This window comes from Penicillium subrubescens (assembly GCF_028828155.1).
Source record: "Penicillium subrubescens strain IBT 31985 chromosome Unknown utg000011l_segment0_segment0, whole genome shotgun sequence".
Classification (NCBI taxonomy): Eukaryota; Fungi; Ascomycota; class Eurotiomycetes; order Eurotiales; family Aspergillaceae; genus Penicillium; species Penicillium subrubescens.
Genome location: NW_026643161.1, coordinates 165,557 through 180,599, shown reverse-complemented (window position 1 = coordinate 180,599; position 15,043 = coordinate 165,557). Strand labels below are relative to the sequence as shown.

At 44.4% G+C, this 15,043-nt stretch overlaps 3 protein-coding genes across 3 annotated transcripts; all 3 read right to left on the bottom strand.

The window, feature by feature from the left end:
- Positions 1-706: 706 nt before the first annotated feature.
- N7473_012443 (uncharacterized protein) lies at positions 707-2,335 on the bottom strand (the record flags this gene model as incomplete). The annotated part of the gene is made up of 2 exons (XM_057158382.1): positions 707-2,000; positions 2,067-2,335. 2 exons carry the CDS (start codon positions 2,333-2,335, stop codon positions 707-709), a joined length of 1,563 nt encoding a protein of 520 aa, XP_057002336.1.
- Positions 2,336-7,005: 4,670 nt separating this feature from the next.
- Positions 7,006-7,840, bottom strand: N7473_012442 (uncharacterized protein; the record flags this gene model as incomplete). Its single annotated transcript, XM_057158381.1, has 3 exons — positions 7,006-7,346; positions 7,394-7,613; positions 7,634-7,840. 3 exons carry the CDS (start codon positions 7,838-7,840, stop codon positions 7,006-7,008), a joined length of 768 nt encoding a protein of 255 aa, XP_057002335.1.
- Positions 7,841-10,450: 2,610 nt separating this feature from the next.
- On the bottom strand, positions 10,451-11,230 carry N7473_012441 (putative O-methyltransferase; the record flags this gene model as incomplete). The annotated part of the gene is made up of 2 exons (XM_057158380.1): positions 10,451-10,489; positions 10,553-11,230. 2 exons carry the CDS (start codon positions 11,228-11,230, stop codon positions 10,451-10,453), a joined length of 717 nt encoding a protein of 238 aa, XP_057002334.1.
- Between the last annotated feature and the right edge of the window lie 3,813 nt (positions 11,231-15,043).

Sequence of the window (15,043 nt, the reverse complement as noted above, 5' to 3'; positions counted from 1 at the left end):
ATATACTGATCCTATCATTGGATTCATATGCTCAGATATGACGGCCTCCTCGGCTGCGAAATCCAGCATTAAGCATTTTAACATTTCCCCAAAGAGTTATTCAAGATTCGTGGTCGTAAAGTACATCTGCCTTGACTCCCAGAAATAATGCACCGCAAAGCTTACTCTCCATCTCCTCAGCCTCTGGAAGCCAATAAGAGGACCAGTATACGACTTTCCTCTGACGGTTTGCGACCGCAGTACCGTGAACTACGAATCCCAGGCCACTGCAATGGACATTGTTACTAGTTACTACCTTAACGAAAATATTCGCATATACTTTGACGATAGTCACAAATGGTACTATTGGCATGGCTTGCAGGCCGACGAGGTAATCGCCTTCGTACAGGTAGATTCCCAAGAGGATGACCGAGCAGGTATGATAGATTTTACCCTGTCGCCTAGAGAATTCATTTCCCCGAATTTTGACACTAAAATTTATCGAATCAGGAGTTCCCCATACGGCGTTTTACGACGCTCGCAATACTAATGAGACACAATTGCGGGAGAGTATTGAAGCTAGAGTGTTTGTTTACTTTGACTGAATGTAGTTCTCAAACACCTTGACCACACATGTGCATGTGCATTGTAGCGGTGTATAATGAATATACAATTCAAACTTTTACATACGTACTATGGATCACAACCCTGAAACCAACATTTAAACCTATCGGCCAGACTTCCCAAATCGTTCTTTACTATGAAACCAGTCTCCGTACCTCATCAGTAAACCCAAGGGAGGAATAAAAGCGGCTGCGATCAAAGCTAGAACGGTGTTACCCCAGCCCTGTCCAATACTATCATATAAAGCCGGGCCAATCAATGGCAGAAAAGCGCCAGCAATCGCTCGGAAGATGACACCACCAGCTATAGCAGATGCACCATGAATTTCATAAACATCCACCACATATGTCTCAGCCGGTATGGCAGAAAGCGTCATGCTGAATCCTGCAGCGCACGTCCCGATGAGCGGCACGATGTATTGAACATGGAAATGTAATGTCCATCCGTAGACCAGGAAGCCGATAGGAAGAATTATTGCGGCAAAAATTAGATGAACCAGTCGGGATTCCTGTTTGAATGCATCGCCCTTCGTTTCTCGCTGGTGGATCATGTAGCGGTCGGAAGTGACACCGTAGAAGATCAAAGCGACGGTGTTGCCGATCGCGAGACTCAAAAAAGTCAAGCCAACAGAGCCGCTAGAGAACACATTAGGGTACGTCGTTTCCATGTTTTCCGTGAGCGTGGCAAGAATCAATGAGACCAATGCGTATGTTATGGCCATGTAGCTTGTGGTCAGAATGAGGATGGGGGACTGTGCCAGTATCTGCATTGGTTTTATGGCGCTTTCGAGCATAGTGGATTCATCGACAAGGGCTTGGTGTTTCGAATGATACTTCTTCTCATCCGCACACTCCTCTTGCAACCTCTCCGCCTTTCGCCTCAGAATCACCACCGTGTACGTTTCCCGGAGCACAGTCAGCAATAAAAAGCTGAAGAATCCAAGTATGATAGCTGCCAGCCAAATCGACCATCGCCAACCCAGGCTCTGTGCGATATACGCTCCGGCGATAGGTGAGGTAAAATCAGCAATCATTTGGGTCCCCATAACCAATGCCATTGCCTGGCCGGTTCGTTCCATCTGGAACAGATCACCGACGATGGCGGGTCCGAGAGTGAGAATCGACAGGAAGCAACCCGTTAGGAATCGGAACGCAATCAACATAGGAATGTTTACGCTCAGGGCGCTGGCGATCAAGCAAAGGAGCGCGAGGAAATTCCCAATATGGAAGACAGGAAGCCGACCGAATCTTTCGGAGAGCGGGGCAATGAAAAACGGACCAATTCCTTCTCCAAGCTCCCAAATCGTGACGAGCAAGGTCTGGTCGACCTTGCTATGCGAATTAAACTCTTGTAAGATCTGCGGCGTCGTGGGCACAATCGTCATTGTCGAAAAGACACTAATTCGGTCAGTCGATGACGGAGGGTATACAGACCTGCGAGATAAAAAAATAAAAGATGCCAACCTGACGAAACCCATCCATGAGACAACAAACACAATCAGCCATTTATGCGTTGACGACCAGTTCAAGGGGTTTTCTGGGTCGTTCTCCTCAAAATCCACGAGGACAACATCTGAATCGCCTTCTCCAATGGCATATTCCAATGGCATTTCGGCGGTCCTCTCATTCTCGCTTTCTGCCGCAATCACATGTTCTTTGTCCGGCAGTTTTTGCTGCTCAAGTGAAGACAAAATAGGGACTGGGTGGGTAGTAACCCCGTCGATGAAAGACATCAGTGTGAAGTGGTTGGAATGCAGCAACAGTCTCTTCTCAACTGCTGAGATAGCAGGTACAAAGAGGAGAATGGGAAACAAAGCAAACAAAGAGATAATTTAAGAGCCAACACGGTGCATCAGGTGAGGGATCTAACACGCAATGTCCGAGGCGTAGATTGACAAAGCTTAGACAGAAGTCCACTGGAATTTTACATAATATTGCTTTCCAACCTTGGCAGGTTACATGTCCTTTGCATTTGAAACGGCACAATTCACCGACCAATCGATGGCGCATTTTCACATCTCTTCAACCTATCACGATCTATTTCTCATTCTTATCAACGAGCCACATGATTGGCCCAATGTACCCCATCTTTCCGTCCACGCTCCATCTGTCCAAAGGGCACGTTCCAGTCTGGGACTATAGAGCGATCAATAACCGTGCGGGCCGTTCCCTGGGAAAGAAAAGGTTCCTCCTGGTATAATTTTCCATGTTGGAAAGAACAAATCCGGATATTGCAATACAGGCTGTTATTGGACTAATTTGACTTACACTTCAGAAGAGGAAAAGAACTGGAGAACTGCAATCCTGACTGCCCCGAGAGAACGCCAACTGGCAACACCCTCATTCACACTCACATCTCCGCTCATGGGGTTATGCATGGTAGCCTACCAACATGCAGCAAAATAGGCGGCTAGCAGAAACTTATTTATCAGAGCTACGATCGAATTCATCATTCAACTATTTCGCCAAGCATCGATTCTTTTCTGTTAAGGGCTACGAGGTTTTAGTTGCTGCTTTTCTTAATAGTACTTGAACGCAGGTCCACTTTGGACGCTCGAGCGCCGGTTTAATCCGGACTCGGGGATTGCCGGATTAATACGGAGTATGAAGTAGTTTCTGGAGGAAACCTGGGGTGGAAAACTATTACGAGATGCACGGACCCTCATTTTGGACGGAGATGATCTTATTTTGTTAGCCAATTATAACGATTTGGGCAACTGACTAACTTAATCTGTTTCTGAAAAGAGCTATCAAAAAAGCATTCGATGACTGTTGTTTCTGCAGCTTCCAGATATTCAAGATGTGTATTGGGGATGACGGGCCTGAAATGTGCAGGTACCTGGCGGGCGTTTCACCATACAGGGCATTTCATGTCACCGGGACCGGGGTTACAGTACCAGGCAAGAAGTTCTCACACACCCTTGGTTGATTACATAATATTATACCGTAAAATATTTAATTCTAAATTAAATGATTGGTTTAAGCCCCGGAGAAATCCCGGAAAAAGTCTAAATCTAGTAGGCGGTGTTGAGGGTGTGTGAGAACTTCTTGCCTGGCACAGTAACACCTCGATATCGGTATTGTCACTCGAATACTCAGTTACACCGCTATGGGACAGCTCAACCTGCCTCTTTTCCATTCGTTCTAGTTTCCTTCCTCAATCAATCAATCACTCTTTTACACTGATGGTTCCGGTAGCTCTCATTCGTCCATATGCATATTAGTCTATACCGATTCAGCTCGCTTTGACATCAGTTATCGATAGGAAAATGCTTCGCCGATATATACAGTACACAATCACTATTCTCTAAAGCCTATTTCTGACAGAAGCTTATCATCATAACCTTAATTGAATGGCTTAGCATCCAAAGGTGCAAGTGACGGTCTAACATCACGTGCTGTATTCGCATAACAATCAGATCTGGTTAAGCTCTGGGCTAGCCACTTTAGGAGTTACCTCCTCGTGGAAAAAGGATTACGTGGGCCAGCCGGCCTCCGAAAAAAAATTTCATTCTTCAATTTTCTTGTTCCTCGGGGTTCCCGTGGACTCCGAATCCCACGTGACCAATAATGCAGAGCAGCAAGAAGCAAGATGTGGGGCGCCACAAATGACCGTTTAACTTACATCTCGTCAAACGGCCCTGGTGAAAGCCGTCAAACGAAAAAAGTTGCCCAGATAAACGTTCCTGTGTTTGCTCGTGCGTTGACGGTCAACGGCTAAATATCACGTTTAGTTTCATTAATTGACCCGCCCCATAAACGTTTGCTTCAGACTGTTTACTTTGATTATCTGACAATATTCAATTTTCCTCTTGGTATTCAACGGTGGAAAAGGGCGCTATTCGAGGTCAATCCAAATCCTACGGCTTTTTCGCCCGTGTCGTAGTTTAAAGGCTGTTAATGCAAGGATTCATGCATGTCTTGTTGCATCATTACGGTATGTGCCAGCAAATATGATCAAATATCAGTGTTCAAATGGCCCCTTGTCTTTCAACGGTCAAAATCACGGGTTACTGGGGCGGATTATTGGTACAGCATCGCTATTGTCCATACATTAGCAGGTGCGGGGTATCGAGTACACAGTCTGTCTGTGTGTGTAATTCATTTACGCTGACCCCTCGTTAAGTTGAAACCCTGGATTGAAGTACAAGTGTGATAATTCACTAACTATTCGAGTAGGCGCAGCTATTTGTAGTCACAGTAGCTGCCTTCTGCCAAGAGTGGTTGTGGTGGCAACCTAATAGGCTGCCGCCATTACGGACACAGCAGCTTTTGCTAACGTAATTCACGGCCGACCAGCACACACGGTCGAGCGGGCACACCTACCCCCATTAGAAAATTTCAAAATTGATTAGCTCAACAAACACCCTTTAATTTAACTAGATAATTCGATTTTTACATGAAGTAATCCTGTGGCCAATTTTTCCACATCCACTGCAGGTAGGCGGAGCCCTCCTGGCCGGTTGAATCGGCTGATTAGGCAGGTCGACTTCCTCATGCGATACTACCTCATCAGCTTCTACTAGCTGAATTGGCTGCTGAACTAGCTGTAGGCCCTCTTCAATTGATAGGCCCCCTTTGTGTGCAATCCGCATAGTCGATCCAGTGCGCTTTTGACGTTTCTTCTTATTCGCTGCGCGTAGATCGGCGTTCTCCTTCACTAATAACGCAGTGTGATGTAAAGCTCGATAGTGGCCCTTAAGAATCTGATTAACCACTAAATTCAACGGGCTCGGAGGGCTTTTTGACCGCCGATCTTTCATTATTCTAGCCTGCTTTTGTAGCTGGGCTATTGTTCTAGGCGTTTTTGGTGTGAATTGGCTAGATCTGCTGCTTAGTCGGCTTGATGGTGGTGAAGACGTTCGGATAGAAATATTTAGCTGAGAAAGCACTCTATCAGCATTAACTGGTACGATACCAGTAGCTGCAAAGCTGCTTTGAATAATATTCGGCTGAAAAGCTTCTAGCCGTGCGCGTAGGTAGTCGGCTAAAAAATCAAGCTTGTCGATATGATTATAGATCGAAGCTCATCACGTCGATTCACAAATATTGATGCCCAGTTAACACCAACAGTTAATAGGGGTGTGGTTCCACGCGCTGCAAGAAGGATATTGGCTACCTCTCGAACAGTAGAGCGCCTAGGCGCTGCCCTACGCAATCCATAGAGAGGATCCATTCAGTGAGCGAATCCTCTTCATATTGTGTCAACTTATGGCCAGATGGACGCTTATCCAGGCGTGCTGCTCTCCCACTCGCGCGAGCAGCGAGAGTTCGGTAAAGTATGTCATATAGATAATAATAATAATACAGCTGTAATAATTACAGCTCATCCAAATAAAGCTAATTTGTGTAAACGTATACCTGGACTTCTCATATTTAATATAGTGCTGATTCGAATTCAGCTAGTCATAATTAGTATAGTTTTTTTTTTTTTTTTTTATTTATAAGTCTTGACCAAACTACGTGCCAGCAGTCGCGGTAATACGTAGGAGGCTAGTGTTAGTTATCTTTATTGGGTTTATGTTAATAGCTTCATTAAGTTTAGTAGCTGTACCTTTCATGACAGGATTCTATTCTAAAGATTTTATTCTTGAATCTTATTAATAATAAGAGGAATCATAAAATAATGTTGTACGACTGTTTAATAAAAACGCAGATTTATCTAAATTAAGAGGTGTACAATTCAGACCTTTAAGTAAAATAGCTCTCGTTGTTTTTGTGGCAAATTTCTTAGTATTAATGCAATTAGGTGCAAAACACGTTGAAACACCATTTATAGAATTTGGTCAAATTTCAACTGTTTTATATTTTGGACATTTCTTTGTAATAGTGCGGTGGTTGGTCGCTTCATTTGGGTTGGAGATTGTTTATGTTCGAATCATAATAACCTGATATAGCTTCGCTGCCGCGCGTATAGATTTGATACGGTCATTTTGAAGATCACTAAGGGCTACTAGAATCTTGCCCTCTTGATTAGCCAAATCCTGGCTAGATTGACTGCGAATTGGTGGCATGGTGGGTAGTTGAATTGGATGGGTTGGTAGGAAGACGCGATTGTTGATGGGGTGTAGGCTGCGGCAGCATCCGCGAAAATCCAAATCCGGTCCACATCCGCTCCGCAGATTGCGGATATGGATGCAATTTCGATATCCAACTATCAGCGCGGATTAGATGCGGATTTCAACCTCAAAAAGTTGGATATCCGCGGATATCCAGCGGATTTGAAAACAGTATAAACATGCCAAGCCTCGTGATCACATTCAGGATGCATAACTTGTGCAAATTTCGAGGTAATGTTTTGTAACAAGTCTCTTAAATACTGGTGTATAGATTACTCCGCTATGACAGAGAAGTTCATGCCAATAATACATTAAATGAATTTGACTTTCTTCCCTATATAGTACTATGGCTTGCCAACCTCAAATCCATCTGGAAGCCTCGGTTTCTTCCGAATCCTCCCACTGCTAGTCCTTGCCTCTGTACTATCTAATGCTGTTTCTCCTTGCAGGACATAATCATCTAGATCTGCAATATCTACAGGCCGCTTCAAGGAGTAAGAGAGAACCAACTCATTTCTCTCATTGTCCAATTCCTCCTCTTGTAACTCTTCCTGGTATCCTTCGATTCCTTCCTCCTCATCGTCACTAATTGGCTCCAGGAATTCAAGCGATGGAGTAGATTGACGGCTCTGATCAAGCATTGCAGCTTCGCCTGGTGAGAGATCCTCCTTTATCATCTCAATCTCTGTCTGCTTCAGCTCAAATTTGGATGAGAAATGATGAAGCACAGACCCCTAATTGTATCTGGCTTTAGCTGCCCACGGCGATAATGGCAGATATCGCGAGCACAATTTAATGAACGCTCAACTCCTGCTCCACTATCAGGAATCGACAGAATATCCTGTGCCATCTTGGCAAGTACTGGAAACTCCTGTTCATGTTGCTTCCAGTAAATACGTGGATTTCCTTTACTTAACCCTATATTTTTTTTTAGTTGTAGTGGACTATTAGACTAAGTAACGAGAGACTTACCCGTTGAGAGATATCGTGTAACTTCATCTTGTTGGCTATCGAACGCAACAGTAGGGAGTTTGGTTTGTTGCGAATCGCAAAGCTTGCAAGCTCTTCATCCTCTGCATCATTGATGGTCTCTAAGACATCAGGCTGCTGAGCTTCCTTCTGAGCTTGTTTCTGATATGTTGCAAACTCAGTTCGAAATGCTTCTTGATATTGCTTCATGAAGTCAATATCCCCACCCCTCCAATCTTCATTATCAAAGTACCGCAGCTTCTTTGATGGGCAAAGGATTGTTGCAAGCGCATAGGTTGTACCATATGGGCTGTTGTCGGTTGCACTGTAATACTTCGAGAGCTTTTTCTGTGCCAGCTGAAGTGCTTGAAGCATGCTTTTCTTCTAGCGCACACGCTTATATCTTAGCTTCTTCTCAGCCTCCTTAAGGTGGGTAAAGAGTCTGTTGTAGATGCTAAAAACATACTGTACTGTGCAGTCCCTTGTCTTTGATAGGATATTTGTAAAGTCAAAGAAAGACTTAGTGATTAACACAAGATACTCAACCTAGCGCTACTCCTCCTTATTGCGCTTAAAATGAGCATATTGATTTGTAGTACAATACTTATCAAAGTAGGATTAAAGCTTTCGCGCACGGATGAGCATTAGGAAAGTTGAGTTCTAGAGTGTACGGACATCCTGAATTGGAACCATTTTCGGCTCTTTTTTCTGGAGTCCTAGGAACGCCTTACGGCGCTGAAGGTTTGCATTAATAAATACCGTAAACCCTCGGACCTATAGAAGTATTAGTATTATTCATTAAAGAAGGGAAAGGTCTAGGGGAAGGATAGCGTACCTTTCTAAGAATATTCATAAGTGAATTAGCAGAAGACTTTGCCTAGAGTTCTAGAGTTTGCTTATTTGATCACTCTGATTCAGCTTCATCACTCCTAGGTGATACCCTTAGTTTCCTAAGGAGCTCCTGTAGACTAAGCTGGATAACATAAGTAATACAGGGGACTCGAAAATTGAGGTACTAGATTAAGTAAGGTATGTAGAATAACTAAAGAAACGAGAAAGAAGAGTTTAAGCACTTACTGGAGTAGCTCAGCTACGGAGATTAAGGGGTTATTCATGTATTAGGCGTAGCTTGCGCGACCGTGACTTCGAAGCGACTAGAAGATCAAGAAGCGATATATCATATTCCCCACATTATTGTAGCAAAAGGCTTAATAGGATAACCTAATTAAATACTTATTAAAATCTCTGACTGGCTTAGGAGGTTCATGCTGATATTCATCAGATAATCGTTGGATATTTAATGGATATCCAAGACATAACTAATTACTATCTAACAAATGTCCGCATAAGAGTAAGCTCAAAATTTCCAAGTCCGACAATTCCAGCAAACGTAAGGCTTTTTCCTAGCATTTATATAAGATGATCTACTGATTAAATCATACTTTCTAATTCCTTGATCTATAAGTATTATATAATAAACACAAAGAAGTACGAATACTATGGATTGGTGCTTTTGTCTTTTGTACCCCATTTTCCATAGAAAATGGACTACCTCTCTGCTACACAAGATATATCTTTTCGCGCCCAACCAAGACAAAAGAACCGTTACTTTAATAAACAAAAATTACCAACAGCCGCAATGGGCTATAGAATTAAGCCTCTATAGGCTGGGTTAGAAAATAGGATGCTTAGTTACACCCAATATTATTTCATATTAACACGGCATTCCCGTCGCAAGTAACAATAACAGACCAATACATCTGTAATATAAAAAAAAGGGAGTGCGTAGTCAGCTGCATAAGAGTCACATGGGATACTAAAACTGGTTAAGTTAGCGAACTTTATGCTAGTGCGGTTTTCCATTGGATTTTGCGGATATCAATTTGACATCCAATGGAGCGGATTTGCCGCAGCCTAGGTATACCGAGTAAACCGACCGACACTACATGTAGACAGCGTTGAAATGAGGTTGCCAGTCACTAAAGCCGGACTTATCTCTGCGAGAAACCTGGGGCATGAGCGTTTCCAAGGGGAAATCGGTAATCGGACACTGACGAAACGGGCTGTCATAGTGGCAATCCGACCAGATCGTGAGTCAAAAATAAGTAAATAATGAGTGGATTTAGATGTACAACAACAATAATAATCAGGAAAACACTATTACTACGAGACTTGATCGTTAGTTGAATCAACCTAATGGCCCGATTGTGTCATCTAGTCAGTCCCTAGTTAGCTGCGTTCACGACCGAACGGAACACCCCAAAACACCATATTAAAAGCCACATCTTGATCATCCATATTCTAACGATTCAGGCTAAATTTGGATTGAATTTTTAAGGATATACATTGACCGGGTCACCGAAATAACATACATTCTAAGACATTAAGTCTATTACGTAGGTACGGTACCATAAAATATGCCGTATTTTTAGCGTTTGAGACTTAGATATATATGTCTCTATCGTTACCATGCTTAATCTTTCTAAAATATGCTAGTGAGCTAGAAATATTATTAAGATCATAGATTCTTAATTTATTATTATAGATATATCCGGTTGTTGATATATTAAGTTGACTTATCGTACTTAGTACAGTGTTTTGGGGTGTTCCGGTCGGCCGCGTGTTCCGTTCGGTCGTGAACTACGTTAACTAATCCTGGCGGTATAATCTCGCCTTGCGCACGCATCCCGCAGGGCAGAAATTGGTGCTGAGCCTGAGAGGAAGACGAAAGGAGAAGCACGGATGTATACATCGAATCTGACCAACTATCATTGACCAAAGCTGTATTTCCATTCTATATATTGTGGCCAACTTGGTAGTCTACGCAAGAGCCACCACCGTGCTAACCTCAACGACGCTCTGTACACACAAATCAGTCAATACTCAATCGCAACGAAATGATTAGGAAAGAGAGAAATTCACCGGTTTACCTTGCTGACTTTTTGTCGCAAATGAAAGACTCTCATACTTGACAGAACCAGCGACACCCCTCCCCCCAGCCTTCACATACTTCAAATAATCCGGCGCCCCGGGGAAATCGGTGTTATCCGCAATAGCCAGAGACCCCACCCGGAACAGCTTCAAGTCCTCAATCAACTGTAGATCCGGAAGATAAAATTCCTCCCAGTGATCGAAGAACGCCATATCCACACTGGTCACATTCCCCTCAGAATGCAGCTTCTTCAGAGACTCGGACGCAGGTCCCTCGAGGACATGTACCACGTCTTGAAGACCGGCCAGTTTAATCAAATCCCGCGAAAGCGATACCATCACCGGGTCTAGCTCGAATGTATATACGTTGACATCTTCCGGGATATCTCCGCCGTAAATATCACGTAGAATTGCACCCCAGGCCACGGCAGACTTTCCAACGAAGGTTCCAAACTCGAGAATAGTGCGTGGTGCTGGCTGTTGAGCTGTGAGCTGGGCTTGGGCCACTTCCAGCTTCTTTTTCTTAAAGATCATCATGCGGCCTTGGGTTTCGGCGAAATCGTCGATTGCATTGGCCACGGCCCAGGGGTTGTTTTCGAAGGTGCTGGATGGTTGGGAGAAGATGTACTCGCGCAGCTGCGCGGCACGCTCGGCGAATGTGTCACTCATTGAATGGGAACTCATCTTTGTAGATTTAGGTATGATATTTTGAAATGGAATAGAAGAATGAAGGATAATGCCTAGCAGAATCAAGAAGAGACTTAAAAGTGCCACGATCCAGCGGAAACCGTGGGGGAGCATGGTGCTCGCTGTTAGAAAGTCCGTAGGAAGGTTCATAGAATGTCCATGTTGACGTCGGCTTTAACGTCTCCGTATGCGTACATGATTGCGATTCGGTTCAAGCGTGGGTCAATGACGATAAAGATCTTCTCTGCTAGTTGTTGGTATAAGTTCTAGGGACGAAGTAATCATAGCCATCATATCGGGCATTAGGTCGGATGTTCGAAAGTAGCCTTCATCTGTCACGAGAGACGCGAAGTAGCTAAATGCTCTCTAGTGAACCCAATGTATCATTTCAGCGCTCCAAATGCACACCCATATCATCCAGAAATGTCTATACTCCGTAGTAAAGATGGTGTTGAACTCCGAGTGCTTATGGCCGAGGTCGGCTCGGAGTTCTAGATTAGGGTATGTGGGCCGACTTTTCGACTGCTCATCGGCAATATACAGGGAAATTAGAAGAGAAAAAAAGTAAAGATTTATGATCTACGGAGTAGAGTCTCGGAGATAACAATCTACGTATTGCTATCATAAGTTTGAGTCGACTTTGAGTTGATCATCTCGAGATCAACTTATCCCAACAATTTGTTACGCTGTAGGTCCACCTCGAGGAGATTTTGAGAACGCAGGTCTGCTAACGTGGACGTCAGTCATTCGTGTTAGAATGTGAGTAGACTCTTAACCTTGTGCCTGAGCGACTGAGAGTTTTCATCAGCCGGTCACCCCGAGAAAGATATGCGCCCGTTGCTTGCGGATCCAAACCACACAGTTCGCCGCCAGCGTGAATTTCCAAAAGGAATACTCAATCCATTGCCTCAAGATACTCACCGAGTCCAGCAACAGTGAGATTAATCAAATTAGCAGTTTGATCATGTCAAAGCCAGGTTATACACTTAGCATGACGTGCTATGACTTTATGATCGAAGACGTTACCTTGCATTCCAATATCGGTCGACATGTCGCAGATACACGTCGAGTGCCAATCCAGATAGGATTGAATATACGAAAGTGCTCAGAAATTGCTGAACCTGGCTTTGGCTATCAGAATCTATCATGGACAGCACATCCCTCGAATACCCGGCGCCTTCTAGGCTGTAGGCTGCCATAGGGCTGGCTGGATGGGTCAGAATAAACAATTAAACAGTCGTCCAAGCGTCTTACGCAGGGCCCAATGTTGATCAGAGCCACAAGCCCATCGTTTCTGGAGGTGTTTAAATCTCCTCCGTTTCCCTGACAGGTCGATGCATATCAGATTGCTCATTCTCACGGCCTCAAACTATCCGAAAAAGGGAATTTCCACGACCAAGCGGGGAAACTCTTACAGCCTTGCCGGGACTCACCGATTTCGACGACCGTGAATCCTCGCCACCCGTGGAGAATGATTGGATGCTTTCTGTTCGGTAGATGATGAGTTTATCGCGTTTAAAGTAGAGGATGTGTTTGTGGGACAACAGCCACAGCCCTATGCGGGTATCTTCTTTTTTTGACTCCAGATCGTGGGGATGATGGAGCGGTTGATGGGTGATCTGACAGTGTGGCTCTCGATGCTGGCCTAGACGTTACTTACTCTTTAGAATACTATGCAAACGCTTGCCAGTTGACGTTCTGCTAGGAGGGTCTTCCCTCCTTCGTTCTTTTCCCCCCGACTTACCTCTCTACCGGGAAGAGACCTCTTCTCTAGTTTATCCGACTACTCTGATCATCATCGTATTGATTTATTTTATTCTTCCCATCAATTTTTTTATTACCACCCTGTATTATGACCATGAATTTTGATCGTCGCTCGCTTCCTCCTCTCCTTGGCATTGGCGCATTGGTGCATTGGCACATTGAAGATCAGTCTCATGCCCTCTGACTCCGAGATCTTGCGAGCCAAACAGCATGACAAACAATTGACTAAAACCAAGAAAAAGCAAGCAACAAAGATTTTAGTGATTTTCGGCCAGTTTTTTCAACACGGCAAGAGGTGCGATGGGGGCCAAATTCCACACCGAATCACCCACGTAATTCGATCTCCACCAGTAGCGTCCCATTCACTTCTACCAGCGGATCCCCCTGCAAGTGACGTTAGACGTCAAGGAACGGTGTATAAACGGGAAAATCATAGGAGGGGTTATCTTTCTCGGCTCGTGAAACAGCCGTAACTACTGGTCGGCGAGCATGCACGCGAGTCAAGGTGCTACGATCAGCGCCGGGCATCTCGGCATATTCCATATGAGGGCCTACTACTGTCAAATGTGGTTATTGGGACCGAATCAATTGGGAGTTCTTGTCGAGTCATAGTAGTTAGTCAACTTCGGGGCTGTATCCACTTGAGGACTGGTGATTGACCTGAACTCAACGGGCTTGATTATTTGGAATCAAGAGAAGGTTTGAGATGAAGCTACCGAGCAGTGAGAACCTCCACGGTACTCGTCATATGAATCAAGAAAGTTCCGACCCATCATGTTCAAGACAGTTCTCCGAGTTGATGCACATATACTCCGCGTGTCAAGTCCGACCGGCCGATCGTCCGACTTTCTGTCCGTAAGCTCCGAGAAGAGGAACAGCAAGAAAGGCGTTGCCTAGATGGAAGTCCAACCCTCGTAGCTAGCCCGGTAATTGTCTATTTATTAATTTCTGCTACAGATTGTACTGCATTGATTTATGTTGCTAGCTGAAGGCGACAATGAAAAGAGATAACGATATAGTACTTCGTAGATGATTACAATTCGAGAATCCACCCCAATCTGGAATTCACCGGAAAAACCGAGCCTCCATACAGGTTGCAGCAGACCCGTGACACTAGAACCTTTCGGGATATCGCACTGCTATATACTATTATGGTTAAGCGCCGGATCCTCGGGTTCGGCTAAGGCCCGCCTTGGCAATCCTTGGCGTTGACGCTAATAGAGGGCAGAAGATGAATACCTTCGTTAGTAGTATCTACAGTTCGAATATGTTCTAGTCTTGGATACTGCATCTTGATATGTACGTGCTAAGTGCTTTTACTCGCTCGCTGGCATTGTCGTTTCGATTTGATTTGATATTTCTTTATTGTTACTTAAGTTAGTTTGAAAGTTTCACAGTGCCGTGCCAACGGATATAGAGCTATCTCTACTTTATGGAGTAAATAGTTTAGGAAGTATACCTTTTTGTGTGAGTTCATCATAGTTCCATGTGGCCATGTGGCTGGAGTGCTGGGGAGTAACTAGTTCGACTAGACGGCTATTCACTCCGTGTTTACGACTGGTTAGTCTTGATTTTATCATTCAATCTAGACTGCTTCTGGCTCTGCATCCCTGGCAAGTCCCGCTTGTATCTCTGAAGATCTGTGTTCCGTATTATCGTGCCTAATGGATTGGCATACTCCTAGAATGGAAAATGGCACTCCGAACTCCGAGCTCCGGGATAGGTCATGCTGATCCACTCTGGCAGGATAGCAACCATGCGGCGGTCGAAAACTACCCGTGGATGCCTTGTCCCATGGCTTTCATGGAACTCTCGCTGAAGGATTCTAGATGCTACCGTTTTGGGCAAAAGAGCGAACTGATTATCGTGGTGACTAGATTTGAATGGGGCTAAGGTTTGGTCAAAATATGGCATGAGATGACTCGGTGTTACAGGTCCCCCCGGTATTTGTTAGGCTTTTGCCAAGTGCTGCGAGAGATAGACCTGGCATAACTTTTTCGGAATTTTCATGGAACTTCCGTCGAACTTGGA